The sequence below is a fragment of the Coniophora puteana genome, assembly GCF_000271625.1.
Source record: "Coniophora puteana RWD-64-598 SS2 unplaced genomic scaffold CONPUscaffold_10, whole genome shotgun sequence".
NCBI lineage: Eukaryota > Fungi > Basidiomycota > Agaricomycetes > Boletales > Coniophoraceae > Coniophora > Coniophora puteana.
Genome location: NW_006913062.1, coordinates 1,363,350 through 1,376,762, shown reverse-complemented (window position 1 = coordinate 1,376,762; position 13,413 = coordinate 1,363,350). Strand labels below are relative to the sequence as shown.

Genomic DNA, 13,413 nt, shown 5'->3' with positions numbered 1-13,413 from the left:
TCGTTTCTTTGCGACGGCTCGTCTTCGTGGATATTAGCCCCTGTCTGCCACGCGAACCTTCTCAGGGTCTGCCACATCGCGAATGAAAACGCGTTGACGCGCGTCACGCTCGCGTTGAATCGCTCAGTAGTCAGCGCCAGAAACCACCTAGCCATGCACACCGCCCTCCTCAACGACAAAATCATCCTCAGACTTGCATGTCATGTTCAAGATGATAAAGATATCTCAGCTCTTGCACGTGTCTGCCGCTCATTTAGCGATCCCTCGCTCGATGTTCTGTGGTCTACACTAGACTCTCTCTTCCCTCTCCTCATGTGCCTACCAGACGACGTTCTCGCAATTGAAGCAGGGCAGAAAATCCAAACTCTGGTATGACTTCTAACACCTATATTGGACCTATTGCTCAGTCTGCCAATAGAAATATACTCTCAAGCGCTCCCTCACCACTGCCGATTGGGATATTTTCCTAAAGTATTCCCGTCGCGTTTTCTCGCTCTCAAGCAGAGATGAATTCGAACCTGATCTCGCCAACTCCCTGAAGACACGTTCCAATTACTATCCAATCGTTGGTGCCTCCGTAGTTGACGCTCTCTCAAAACCCCCGACTGACCGGCCATTCCCCAATCTACGCATGCTAAGATGGAAAAGTGCGGATCATCACGCTCTACCTCTACTTCGCACTCTCATAGGACCCACCATCACTCATTTTCTCGCCTTCACGAACGTCTTGGACAAGCCTGCGTCAGACTTAGTTGCCACTCTCGGGGAATCTTGCCCATATATGCGCGTCTTTTGCTGGGATACCAAAGCGCCCTTCGATGATCATGCCGTTCGCGCATTCTCCGGCACCGTAGTATCATGGAAACACCTCATACACCTGTCCGGAGTTACGTTGAGCGCCCACGCATTGCAGAGCCTTTCCACCTCCGATACGCTCCTGTACGTCGATGCGACTGTGGGTGGCTCCTTACCAGACTCCCAGGTCCCCAAAACAATAGCTTCCACGTTCTCCGGTCCCAAGGCCTTCCTGTTAAGGAGCCCACTGGCACCAGGTCAAACACTTGCAACTCTCGCCAACTGGATGAACACCAGCATGCTTTGTCCCGATATGCTCAACGTCATGTCAGACACTAGCTCCGAAGGCGCATTTTTTGATCTCACAGACGCAGTCTCAGAGCGCTGCAATTGGGAAGCTCTTAAAGTGTTCCACATCACAGAAGAAGTAACCGAGACGCTTACTCGGTTCTCGCAGTCCGACGATATCCTTCTTACCTGCCCGATGATCCGCCCTGTCTTCCGCTTCGGCAACCTTACCCAACTGCAGATTAAGTCTGCTCGGACCATTCTACTCACTAGCAGTGACCTTCTCGAGTTAGCCGAAGCACTCCCGAAGCTGGCAGTCCTCAGCATCAATGAAAGCGCCGGCTGGCGTACATGTCCACGTGTCACCATGCATGTCTTGCGCGGTCTTGTCACGCGTCTCCCGTCTCTGCAGAAACTCGCCATCGCGTTTAACGCCGAGGGGCCCGTCAAAGAGATCGATTTTGAGGCGGATCCACCCGGAGCACCCCGCGTTACCTCCCCAAATTTCTCCCTTAATCTGCTGGACTCGCGCGTGTCTCCTACTAACATGATGGACGTCGCGGCGTACCTGTCTGACGTATTCCCGCAGTTGGATGAATTCGAAGCCTGGACGATGGAATTTCCTCCGGTGGACGCTGAAGATGAGGATGATTGGAACGATTACAGTAGTGACGACGATGAAGATGGCGAGGAAGAGAAAGTTAAGAGTGGCAGTGGTGGTATCATGGCGCCTCGACAACGATGGAGAATGATAGAAGGGATGATGAATATCTTGCAGCGTGTGAGGGCACAAGAGAAGGTTCGCTGTATGGCGGTTACCACAGCTTGAGGTGCACAGTGCACCGGTGATAACTACTTCATGCACGATGAATAGTCTCATTGTTTGCCTATTGCGCGGCGAATTCATAATTTTGTATCGCATATATTGATACCTTGATAATTTTGTGATAATCTCGGTGACAGGCATGGACGGCTTGTGTTTAACACGCCGATGCGAAGTTTAGTACTGACATAGGAGATACATCCGTTTAAGGCTGATAACCCCTTTTCTCAAATTTCTCGAGAGCGCCGCGTCGGCGCGCGATCGACGTCGCCTAGCCTTTCCCGCCCATGCACCGTGTCTTTCTCATCAACGAGGTCGTCTTCAACATTGCGTGGCATGCAGCCAACAAAGACCTTTCAGCGCTCGCACGGGTCTGCCGTGGGTTTACTGATCTGGCACTTGATGTGCTATGGTACAGCTTGGACTCGTTTCTACCCTTGCTTCGCTGCCTCCCAGCCGATCTCGTCGAACGAACGCAGTATCCTCAGGACGTGGTGCGTGATTTCTCGTATACACTGAATAATGAAATTCATCTCTACATGTAGACCTACACCTTTATACGCCCTCTCACGGAAACAGATTGGGAGACGTTCATGAAGTATGCTCGTCGCGTTGTGGCTCTCAAAGGCGTAACATCTGGAGCATACGTGATCATCAATGGAAAGCGCACAAAACTGGAAGAGATCATGGACAAGGTGATTGTCGATACTCTCTCCTCACCCCCAACTTTACAGCCTCTCTTGCCCAAACTCCGTACGCTCGTATGGCGAGGACCTTCCGCTCGGCCCACTGTCGCGTTATTTCGCTTTTTACTTGGCCCATCTATCACTGTGTTGAACGTCTTCATGGACAATTTTGGCGTGGAAGTCATGAGCCTTGTCTCCTTCCTCCCGGAGACGTGTCCATTGATGAGGCAATTCATATGGGATACAAGTAGGTTCGCGAGGTACGACGACAACGACGCCCGCATCTTCTCAAACACAATCTGTCAATGGAACAACCTTACGTATCTGAGGTGTCCTGTGCTCAACAGCACCGCACTGCAGCACCTCTCCCCCTCGAACTCTTTGAGAGTACTCAACACCACTCTCGACGGCCCCTTTCCAGACACCGTTTCTCTTGCTCTTCCTACATTTCCCGCTGTCAAGCGACTTTTGCTGAGTAGCCCGCCCGGGCTTCCCCTGTCGACTATTGCAACCCTGTTGAATGGCGCGATGATTTCCCCGGAAGAGCTATGGGTGGGCGCAGATACAATCGAAACCCACGCGATTGCCCAGGTCACCGAGGCGCTCGGAACGCACTGTGACGTTGCCAGACTCGACACGCTCACGATTGCGGAAAACCCTACCGAGCTCCATCAAATACCCGCAGACTCATCTCTGACATGTGCCATGATCCGGCCCGTTTTCTCCCTATACAACATGGACAAGCTCGAGATTGACACGTACCGCAGCGTCGCCCTCACCGACGCTGATCTCCTCGAGATGGCCACCGCCTGGCCGGGTCTCAGAATCCTCAAGATCAACACGGACATGGGTTGGCGTACCCGCCCAGCCGTCACCCTACGCGTTCTCCCTCACCTCCTTGACAGGCTCCCGCTCCTTGAATCCCTCTCCATTGCAGTAGATGCGTACTACGAGCGGCTGACCCCCAGAGAAGTCGAGGTTGGGCAAAAGACAAACCGCAAGGGAATTCGCTATCTGCACGATGATTTTGCGTTGGACTTGCTGGACTCGAGGATAAGAAGGGAGGATGTTCTCGTCGTCGCTGCGTTTCTATCGGACCTTTTCCCCTACGTGCGACACTTTGATTTCTGGAAGAATCGTGGAATGAGAGTGAGTGGTCAGGACGCAGATGAAGACGATGGAAAGGAGAAGGTGGCGGTGTATGAGGAGAGGTGGACGCAGGTGGAGGACGCGATGAAGGTCATGTTTCACGTCAGGAGACAGGAGAAGGCACGGTGGACAGGGAAGGCGGATCTGGACGCTGACTCGGAGGAAAGCGACGATGTCGAGGAGTGATGACGCGAATGGTAGAAGCGCGGGACATTCCACCGCGCCCGGTCGGTGTAGCATCACATACCAACGCTGTATATGGCGACGTCAAAGGCTGGTGGCCCAAACCTTAAATCACATCGCGGTCTCGTGTGGTGGTTGACTTCTTCCCTCTCAGAACCTGAACGTCTCCCTTTGTCACCGTCCACCCGCTCTCCGTTCATACCACCCATGCACCGTGTCCTCCTGATTAACGAGATGATACTCAGCATAGCACGCCACGTGCCATCCGACAAGGATCTCTCAACTCTCGCTCGCGTCTGCCGCTCGTTCAGCGAACCTTCCCTAGACGTTCTTTGGTCAATCCTGGAATCGATTGCCCCGCTGTTGCGCTGTCTTCCATCCGATCTAGTAGGAGCTACGGTCGAGAAAGGGTCTGCAGTACGTGTTCTCCAAATCGTTCATACACATTGTATTCATAACTGCACAGATCTACACACTGAAGCGTGCCTTCGTCGTCGCCGACTGGAACACCCTGTTAAAGTATGCCCGGCGTGTTGTTACCATTAAAGCCGTGGCTCCGATCTGGTGGGCCGACGTGGAAGGGGAGCGCGTTCAAATCGGACAGAAAATCGAACCCGAAATGCTCAACGTTCTTTCGTGGGCTCCAGTTTCACGCCCCTTTCCCAAACTTCGGGAGTTGACGTGGGCGGATCCATTGGTCCAGAAAGCGTTGCCATTTCTACGCTCCCTACTTGGTCCGTCGCTGATCCGCCTGGACGTCCGCACGGACGACATATCCTTGGATGCACACCTTTTGAGCCGTGTCACATTGGTTAAGGAGCTTTGTCCTTCGCTGCGTCACTTTAGGTGGTACAGCCCCGGCAATGGCTGGCATCATCCACAAGTCCTCCGTACATTCTCGAATACTATATGCTCCTGGGATGGCCCAAAGTCGGTCAACTGTCCTGCCCTCGACGACGCAGCGTTACAGCACCTTTCGGGATCGCCTACCCTCCAATCGCTTCAGACTCACCTCGGGGATCACAATCCGCACGGCACTCAATTCGTGAACCCTGCTTTCCCCGCTATTGATTCGTTCTTCTTGGAATGCTCGCGGGGACGCTCTCTGACTAGCATTGCAAACTTCTTCAAGAAGATGAGAACTTCGCCCCGCAGCCTCACTGCCTCTGGGGAACACTCCGAAGAGCGGGCAATAGCTGAACTCACAAAGGCGCTCTCGAACCACTGCTGTACAAAGTCTCTGGCTTCCCTAAGTCTCGTGGAAAGAGACGACCCATCGGGGCAGGGATCGCCTCAATTTATTCTAACGGGCGCAATGATCGAACCACTGTTTTGTTTCAGAAACCTGATATCTGTGGACATACACACGGATCGCTCTGTGCTTCTTGACGACAACGATCTCGCTGGGATGGCCAGCGCTTGGCCGAAAATCCAGCGTCTGTTGATCAATGCATGCTCGGGTTGGCGTTGTCGCTCACGCGTCACTTTGCATGGGCTCATTGAGCTCCTTGGTCGCCTCGCTGATCTAGATAGACTTGCTATTGCGCTTGACTTTGAGACTTCACCTCTGACCGAGGTGGATCTCAAGGCCGCCGCGGACGCGTCTACACCCAACAACGTCCGCCTCGGATCTGGCGATTTTCCCCTTAGTTTGACGGACTCCCGCATCAGCGCATCCAACATGGTCATGGTCGCGGCTCTTCTGTCAGATCAGTTCCCTAACGAGGGTTCCGTCGATGCCTGGTCCGAGCTTGAAATCTGGCCAGATGACGAGAGCGTTCAGCAGACTCGACGATGGGACCAGGTGTGGGCGATGATTAGGATCATGCGTCAGGTCAGGAGGCAGGAGAAAGCTCGGTGGACAGGAAATCCGCAGTTGTGCGGAGTGTAAGACTATAGCTGAATATTCTAGATTGTTTGTATGATATCGTACACTAGTTCAACGCGAACTGGCAGCTTATACGTCAACTACAATACCCATTCCTTGACTCCATCCAATGTACGCGCAGTACTGGTGCAACGCTAACACCCCGCGCGTTGCTTCCTACTCATCAGTGAAACCATATGCATCCTTCGCATCGCTCTCGAGTCTCCGAGCACATCCAGCCTTGAAGGACACATTCAAGTTGCTCTTGTCTGCAGCGCATTCTCTCAGGCTGGACCTGCCCTGGAATCACGTACCCCACTGCCGCGTCACCTGCGTTCGAATATCTTTTGTTGATACCACTGAAGGTAAAATCATCTTGGTATATCCCATCCATGAGATGTTTCCATGCCTCGAGTCTGAATCATCGCTGCTTGGATGGTCGAACGTTTGACGCAGTTGTTCACGCATTCGCATTCAGACTCCGCTCAAATGTGGTACAGTCCGCGCGTTCTCTGTTTTCTTTCCACAGCCCGTCCGGAGCCATCAAATCCAATCATCCGCAGACAATTCTCCTTCGTGGCCATGCACGCTGCACTCCAGATAGCAGAGATCCAACAGGTCTTCTGCTCACAGATGTCTACAGTGAAGTCGTTGGCGGCACTTGCCAGGACATGCAAGACGTTGAAAGAGCCCGCGCTCGACTGTCTTTGGTCAGGCGACCTTGAACCTATCGAGCTTATTTGCCTGATCAAAGTCTTGAAGCCTGTCATGGAGGTGAACCTATGGAGAACCTGTGTGGTTGTAGGTATTTCATCTGCGTAGGACCCTTTATCGTCAACGCTGACATCTGATTTCGGCACTGAATAGGCCGACGTGGGTCTCACCACGGGCGACGATTGGATGCACGCCATGAGCTACACTACCCGTGTCCGTGTCCTTCATCTCTCAGTGTTGTCTGAATGGCGCATAACCGAACATGCTATCCGGAGACTTTGGTCATCATCATCTACCATTGAGCAGGTTTTCCCTAAGCTTCGTAGTCTCGTCGTCGATGGCATCAACAGCACTAGTGGTCCAGCTTCATGGAGCCTTCAACTTCACTGCGACTTCTTTTTCCCAAATTCCTCCGCATTAACATTGGAGTTCAGCGAAGGCGTCGATCCTGAATTTTGGAGGCTGTTACCAGAGCGGAGTCCGCGCTTAAAGTCACTGGCGGTCACTCCGCCCAGGGACACTAGGTACTGGATCATATCAGACGGGCACCCCGAGTATCCAATGGTTACACCACTTTCTCGTGCTGTAGAACAGCTCCGTCTACTCGAGTACCTGAAATGTCCCGATCTTGAAAACGACGCTCTCCTCGCCGTCTCGCAACTACCAGGCCTTGAATACTTATCCCTATGGGAGAAAGAAATTGTGCTTCCCTATCCGACCATGCTTCAATTTCCTGCTCTTCGCGTTCTTGATCTTGTTCAAGTGAACTTTAGGGATCTTAACGACAACGCCATTGATTTCCTGTATAGTCTAGAGACCATCCCGGAAACGGTTGTGTTAGCCAATCTGAGCTTGAGTCTCTCGCCCAGACAGATGGAAGAGGTTTTTTCATGTTTGTCCCAGGGACATCCTCAGCACTTGAAAAATCTCTCGTTTAAAGGAGACGGTGATGGGGGCGTCCCCTTGGATGATGATGGAGTTTTTATTACCATTGATATCCTTCGCCCGCTTTTTTCTCTACAGTCATTGACAAGCTTCTCCTTGCGCTGCTCAGACCTCGGAATTTCACTTTCCTCAGCTGACGTCTGGGAAATAGCACGATCCCTTCCTTTACTCGAGGAGTTAGAGTTCCGCTTGCATGTAATGGCTTCCATAGCCCCCGAGACTTTATGGCAATTTTCTCAAAGTTTCCCTCTCTTGACTCGTCTTATAATTGGAGTCAACATCTCGGAGCATTTCGATCCCGGAGATGATACATCCACCATATTCCCAACACCCTCGGGGCTCAAATTTCTATCCCTCGACATATCACACGGTCAAGATCTCATTGCGCTCATTACAATGATCTCTCGTGGCTTTCCAGTTCTCGAGCGACTGGAGCTGCACTGTTGTACGGCGTCTGATGTGCCTACCAGCATGAAAACATTGACGCCCTTGTTTCGGCTGCACCGGCTGAAGGAGATCAATATTCCGAGGTGGGATTGCCAGGTTGACTTCTCAGATGATGATCTCGCCGCGATGATGACCGCCTGGCCCGGCCTCGAAAACCTCTGGCTGGGCGGCCGCCTTGTATGTCCATGATACTTGGCGGAATACTGGCCCCAGGGGAAATCCGCATGTCTAACGTCGCCCTGCACGCTGACACCATGAATCACCAAATCAATTCGGAGCAACTTTTGCAGATATGGAGGGATTCGCTACTGAGTACGACCATGGAACAAGTATATATCCTGAATATTTCTTCCACACCTATAATATTACGAGGCGTGAATGGGCGGACGTGGTCATCGTCCACGCATTGACCTGTCCCAAGTATATCACCCATTTTGTTCTACAGCTGCGACTACCGTACACTATATAACCAACATGTCTATTTTCCAGGGGACGATGATAGTGAAACAGAGAATACTTGTGCATGTGCGCATCCCGTGTGGCTTCAGGCATTCGAGGCAACAGATGACCTTGTTCGATTCGCACTGGAGAACTGAAGAGTGGGAAGCTCGATGTTGAGCGTGGTAAGATCCGACGTCGCGCACCGCTGGCGAATGTCGAGGACGAGGTGCGGTACGAGAACGTACTGTTGGATGTACGACAGCACGAAGTTAAACGAGTTGAAGAGCTCCGCCTCGATGTATCCTTCCTGAACAACGGAGCACATTTCAGTGAGAACGGAGAAAGAGGCGGAAATGGTGTAGTGCGCACCCATGGCGTTGTGTAAGGATGATGGATGGGCAGTTTCGAAACGCCGTTAAGGGTACCCCAGATGATGTATCTGAGCATGCTATGTGAGTCCTCTACCCTAGGCAATACAACCCCGCCTTCACTCACAAGAGGAAGCAAAAGGTGTGCTCGCGGACCATGACGACGAATAAGTCGTTCCAGTTCCACCTGCGATACGAAGCACGGATCTCACGCATGTGCTGGTACAGGGTGTACAGCGACACGGAGGCCATCATCGCCTCGAAGGCAAGCTGCACAAAGCACCACAGTGCGAAATATTCGTTCTGGAGCGCAAACTGCGTGTTGCAGTTGTGATAGCCATGAAGGTCAGACTCGATACCTGTACGCCAAGCAGGTCAGACAAGCAAATCGGCCTTATGGAGGATGGATATGAGCACCGAAGGTATTGGGTCCAGGGTGGTACGTCATGAACGCTATGATTTGGACTACCAACTGTTCGATGACGAACGCGGCTATCAAAACCTTGTGCACCCAGCGTGACGGCCCATAAACAGCGCGGACGCGTATCAGCATGATGCCTTGATCATAATCAACAATCGATCATAGCACGAGATTCAGACGCTCTACCTTGAATGCACGGAATGCACAAAGTTGTTAGAAGCCAGTTGGCCATGTTCACGTTGAGACCTGTGGCCGGTGGATGAGGAAGAACTTTCGCATATCACACAAGAAAACGTACACCTTAACAATTAATGTCAGTTCATGTGCCAGACCTTACAGCGACGGAAGGACTCACCACTGCCGTGACGATTCCCCAGTCAGTATTCTACTTTGAGAATGCGGTATTTGTGTGCCTGATGACTCACCTCATCCGTCACCGCCAAGTTGTAGCCCCAAACTGCCATAAAACATCAGGAGCCACCTTAGAAAGAACGGATAACTTGCATACCGGCGTGTATCCTGAGCGCGAGCGATAAGCTTCATGATCGCGAATATATATAGTAAAAGGAAGACGTACGGCATCAACGCCAGGGACATATATCGCAACTACATCTAATTAAAACCGACTAGTTAAAACAAGGATGGCGACTCACTAAGAGGTAAAGCACAGAGGCGAGGGAAAACCGTCTCCGCTGAGTGAAGCGTCAGCGACATCAGAATGCACCACCAGAAGCCTCGCCTACCCATACAACATCGACCTGGGAGCTAGAGTTGAGCGAAAGATACTACGACATATTGGACATGGATGGCTAACCTCGGTTGAAAAGTTCAACACTTGAGAGTAGACATTGCTGTCATTAGGGAAGTTGTACATCCACGCAAACGATACTCACACCAGTCATAAGTCACCAGCACCATCCCCACCACTGCGAGAAGTGTTAGATAAAGGAAGACGGACGGTTTGAGCTGCGCGACTCACCGTAGTAGTTCTCCGCCGTCTCGTCTCTCCGAACGGACATCGACAAATCTCTCCTCACCACGGCTCCCGCAACATCGCGATACATCCTCTCCGGAGTTGAGTACGAGGTCCTTCAAGGGTAGGTCGGCTCCTGCTCACCGATGTGACTGAACGACGCTACTCCCGCTGGCGAAGGCTACGTGCTGGCGAACGAGGGACTGTGAAGGGAAGGATGGGGGGGTGAACCGAGGAAGCCCCGACCCCGCGCTCTCTATGTATATTCCCTCAACACGTCGCACGTCGCGGAGCGTGACACCGGGAGCGAAAACTATTTAGTCAACATGTGCTGCGAAAGGTTAATCGGTGGATGCTTTTGCCTCGAAAAGGGGCGCTACGCCCCTCAAAACGCCACGACTACGTTGATAGCGAAGCCGACCCTGCATGATGGTGCCCGATCGGGGCTGATGGAGGCTTTATCGGGCCTCCTCCTGCTTCTCCCCTCTTTTCGCGGCCGAGTCGCATGGTGATTGTGCCCTTCGAACATCTTCCAGCTGTCGGCATCAGTCAGGTGCAGGACAGCTGTCAGCCACGCGGAGTCCAGAGTGCTGCCCAGACTCCAAAGACCTCGACACCCCATCTCATCGATCTCAACCTTCAGTACGCTAGTCACATACTAATGCAAGACTGAGTGAACTTTGGGAATTGATCACAAGTCTAACACACCCTACTAACTAGTTTTCTCCAGGAATGCACTAGGCGGTAGCGTATGGAAATATGTTCGGATTAGAGTCGTGAGAAGATACAAAATGAAGGAGTTGATGCGGCAGAACCCGCCGATCACGTGCAAATCGCAAAGCCAGAAACTCAATTGGTTGGAACGAACGTGCGTCAGGGAAGTCCGGAGACATAATCACAGGCGCTCAACAGACGCTATATACGCGCCTCCAAACCTATACAAGAAAATGTTCTTTGTGTCAGCATCAATGTTCTCGTGCCTGAATACTTTGTCTGGAATGTTGCGAATACAATACATGTTTCACGGGCCGAAATATTCCATTGCAACCCTGAACCGGGTAACATTGATTATGATCATTCGGGATGAAAGCCGATCGCAGAGGGGTACAGTATCAGATGCAGAATGAGTGAGCCGCTATAACTGATCATGAGATCGTGACTTTGTATCGGGAACATTGCGGCTATGATGCCTGCGCCCAACTCAACTTGCAAAAAATGGCGCTCACGATCCTGGCGAAGTTTCACCCGCCCCAGCGCATGCCGGATGCGCAGCATATCGGTTTCCTACTAGGGAGATCGCAGGTACTTCGTTAGTTTCCCCTCTACAAGATCGAAAGAAAGCAAACAAACACGACTCACAAGACGGTCCCTCCGAGATAGGTATCGGTTCGCCCGCAGGCAGGTAGGGTGGAGGTGCATACCGCGGTGCGGGCTGAGCGTTCGCGCTGTTGTCATTGCCGTGGGCGACATGGGCGATTATGTTCTTGCGGTAAGCCGCGAGCTCGGTGCGTGCACTCGAAAGCTTGTCTGATGCCTGCACGAGGTCGTTGCCAACCGCGTCGGCGCGGGCGCGTGCACTGGCGAGCTGTGCTTTGACCTGGCAGGAGCGCGTGCATGCGTGGATGAGCGGTGGAGGAGAATGTTGGGTAGAAGAGGGTTTACCATTTCGTGGGCGGCTCGGAGCTGGGCTGCCGACTTTTCTATTTTATCTATACCCCGTAAAGGTCAGTTCATGTTATCATAGACAGGTCGAGAGAGCCGAGCGGACCATGAGCATTCATATCGGTGATGATATTGTCGAACAGTACATCTCCAAACGACGAGCTGTTGAATACATTCAGCATCTATCCTGGCTGAAACAAGTAACGAATCCCACTCACATCTGCGGCAACTGCAGCGCCGGCACAAGCTGCACATCTCCAGGCTTGTTCGCCTGCATCGACGCCTGGTGCACCATCATCTCCGCCTGCGCCGCGAGGCTCATCGCGGCGTTGAGCGCGTTGCGCTCCGCCATGTCTGCGCACACCCCACCGCCGAACATGTCCCATGTCGAGTAATCCAGCGCCTCCTTCATCTGCACCTCTGCTCTACTGCAGCAGTCGTCCGCGCGCTGCAGGAGGTCGACGACTTGAGATTCTTTGTTAAGCCGCTGCTGGATCTGGTCATGCTGCTGCTGAGCTTGTAAAAGCGTGCGCTCAAGTTGGTCGTCCATTGGGAATTCTGTCAGCGCCATCAGAAAGGGCTGAGATGGCGGAGGAGATGATGGGAGGGAAACGTACCGGAGGTGGGACCGTCAAAGATGGAGCTGTACAACTGGTCGAGCTGTGATTTGAGCTCCGTATGGTGGGCCGTTTTGGCAGCGAGGTCTTGCATCTAAAATCAACGTCAGCTCGGCCGAGCCAATGGCAAGGCGATCAGAGGATGAGCCTACGTACCACCTTAATCGCTTCATCCAACATGCCTTGGAGCGTCTCCGCCCAATCCTTCGCCCGCATCTCTTTGGCCAGTGCGTCGGCGAACTCCCTTGAATCCGTTTAGCATGATGCCCTTCGAATGGTCCAAAGACAGACAGACAACGCACTTTTCCTCCTTCGTAATGCGCTCCTTGAACTTATCGCCCTTGCCAGTCATACGATAGGTGAGCTTCCTGCACATTACAAAAAACCATACCTCATCACTTCCGGTGTACGAAGAGCACTAACCCATGAACTTACCTGACAATACTATCCTTGACATCCCTGTGCTCCTTCTTCTCCCTCTCCGTTTTCTTCTCGAACTTCGCGATGTTGATCTTGACGTTGCAGAGGCGCGTCTCGAGCCCGGCGACGTGCTCCTGCTGGGCCTGCAGCGCTGGGGGTGCGTGATCCAGTTCGCCAATCTGGCGGATGAGCTCATCGTGACGCGCCGCGCCGTTCCGAATCGCGTCGACGGTCGACATCCAGGTATTGTTGGAGAGAGGGGGATGAAGGAGATCGGGTCAAGTCTTCAAGTTGAGGCCGAGGTCTTGTCTTCTAGCAGTAGGCTATGCGGAGGACGAGCCTAGTGGGTTGAGCGACGAGACCCGTTCTCGACGCTTGGCGCATCTCGAGTGTGGCAGAACAACAGTTATATAGGACATCAAGGCTGTGGTCCAGTGTCAATCGAATCCTATCAGATTTCTGAAGGACAAAGTCAAGGCCGGGATTTAGATGTCCGAAATGTCAGTGGCAATGACGGTGAACGACAAGTGCTAGCCATGTGGCCCGCCTGGGGACTTGTTAGGTCGCGCCGTTCAACATATAGCCACCGAGAAGCTACAGCATTCTACAGCATC

The 13,413-nt window shown here is 52.6% G+C and overlaps 6 protein-coding genes across 6 annotated transcripts; 4 read left to right on the top strand and 2 right to left on the bottom strand.

Moving 5' to 3' along the window:
* Positions 1-153: 153 nt before the first annotated feature.
* On the top strand, positions 154-1,912 carry CONPUDRAFT_156532 (uncharacterized protein; the record flags this gene model as incomplete). The annotated part of the gene is made up of 2 exons (XM_007773378.1): positions 154-369; positions 419-1,912. 2 exons carry the CDS (start codon positions 154-156, stop codon positions 1,910-1,912), a joined length of 1,710 nt encoding a protein of 569 aa, XP_007771568.1.
* Positions 1,913-2,193: 281 nt separating this feature from the next.
* On the top strand, positions 2,194-3,927 carry CONPUDRAFT_167543 (uncharacterized protein; the record flags this gene model as incomplete). Its single annotated transcript, XM_007773377.1, has 2 exons — positions 2,194-2,400; positions 2,452-3,927. 2 exons carry the CDS (start codon positions 2,194-2,196, stop codon positions 3,925-3,927), a joined length of 1,683 nt encoding a protein of 560 aa, XP_007771567.1.
* Positions 3,928-4,131: 204 nt separating this feature from the next.
* On the top strand, positions 4,132-5,913 carry CONPUDRAFT_167542 (uncharacterized protein; the record flags this gene model as incomplete). Its single annotated transcript, XM_007773376.1, has 2 exons — positions 4,132-4,341; positions 4,391-5,913. The coding sequence occupies 2 exons, from the start codon at positions 4,132-4,134 to the stop codon at positions 5,813-5,815; spliced, it is 1,635 nt and encodes a 544-aa protein (XP_007771566.1). The 3' UTR covers positions 5,816-5,913.
* Positions 5,914-6,330: 417 nt separating this feature from the next.
* CONPUDRAFT_167541 (uncharacterized protein) lies at positions 6,331-8,170 on the top strand. The gene is made up of 3 exons (XM_007773375.1): positions 6,331-6,592; positions 6,659-7,341; positions 7,921-8,170. Exons 1-3 carry the CDS (start codon positions 6,374-6,376, stop codon positions 8,084-8,086), a joined length of 1,068 nt encoding a protein of 355 aa, XP_007771565.1. The 5' UTR covers positions 6,331-6,373; the 3' UTR covers positions 8,087-8,170.
* Positions 8,171-8,270: 100 nt separating this feature from the next.
* CONPUDRAFT_138778 (uncharacterized protein) lies at positions 8,271-10,414 on the bottom strand. Its single transcript, XM_007773374.1, has 14 exons — positions 10,245-10,414; positions 10,107-10,192; positions 10,021-10,053; positions 9,942-9,961; positions 9,871-9,885; positions 9,781-9,819; positions 9,705-9,733; positions 9,636-9,646; positions 9,549-9,584; positions 9,314-9,373; positions 9,124-9,264; positions 8,834-9,065; positions 8,708-8,777; positions 8,271-8,645 (listed from the first exon to the last, which is right to left on the bottom strand). The coding sequence occupies exons 2-14, from the start codon at positions 10,189-10,191 to the stop codon at positions 8,442-8,444; spliced, it is 975 nt and encodes a 324-aa protein (XP_007771564.1). The 5' UTR covers position 10,192; positions 10,245-10,414; the 3' UTR covers positions 8,271-8,441.
* An 892-nt stretch (positions 10,415-11,306) lies between these two features.
* Positions 11,307-13,050, bottom strand: CONPUDRAFT_83920 (uncharacterized protein). Its single transcript, XM_007773373.1, has 9 exons — positions 12,815-13,050; positions 12,682-12,747; positions 12,536-12,623; positions 12,380-12,473; positions 11,981-12,320; positions 11,869-11,924; positions 11,763-11,809; positions 11,460-11,697; positions 11,307-11,387 (listed from the first exon to the last, which is right to left on the bottom strand). The coding sequence occupies exons 1-9, from the start codon at positions 13,036-13,038 to the stop codon at positions 11,323-11,325; spliced, it is 1,218 nt and encodes a 405-aa protein (XP_007771563.1). The 5' UTR covers positions 13,039-13,050; the 3' UTR covers positions 11,307-11,322.
* Between the last annotated feature and the right edge of the window lie 363 nt (positions 13,051-13,413).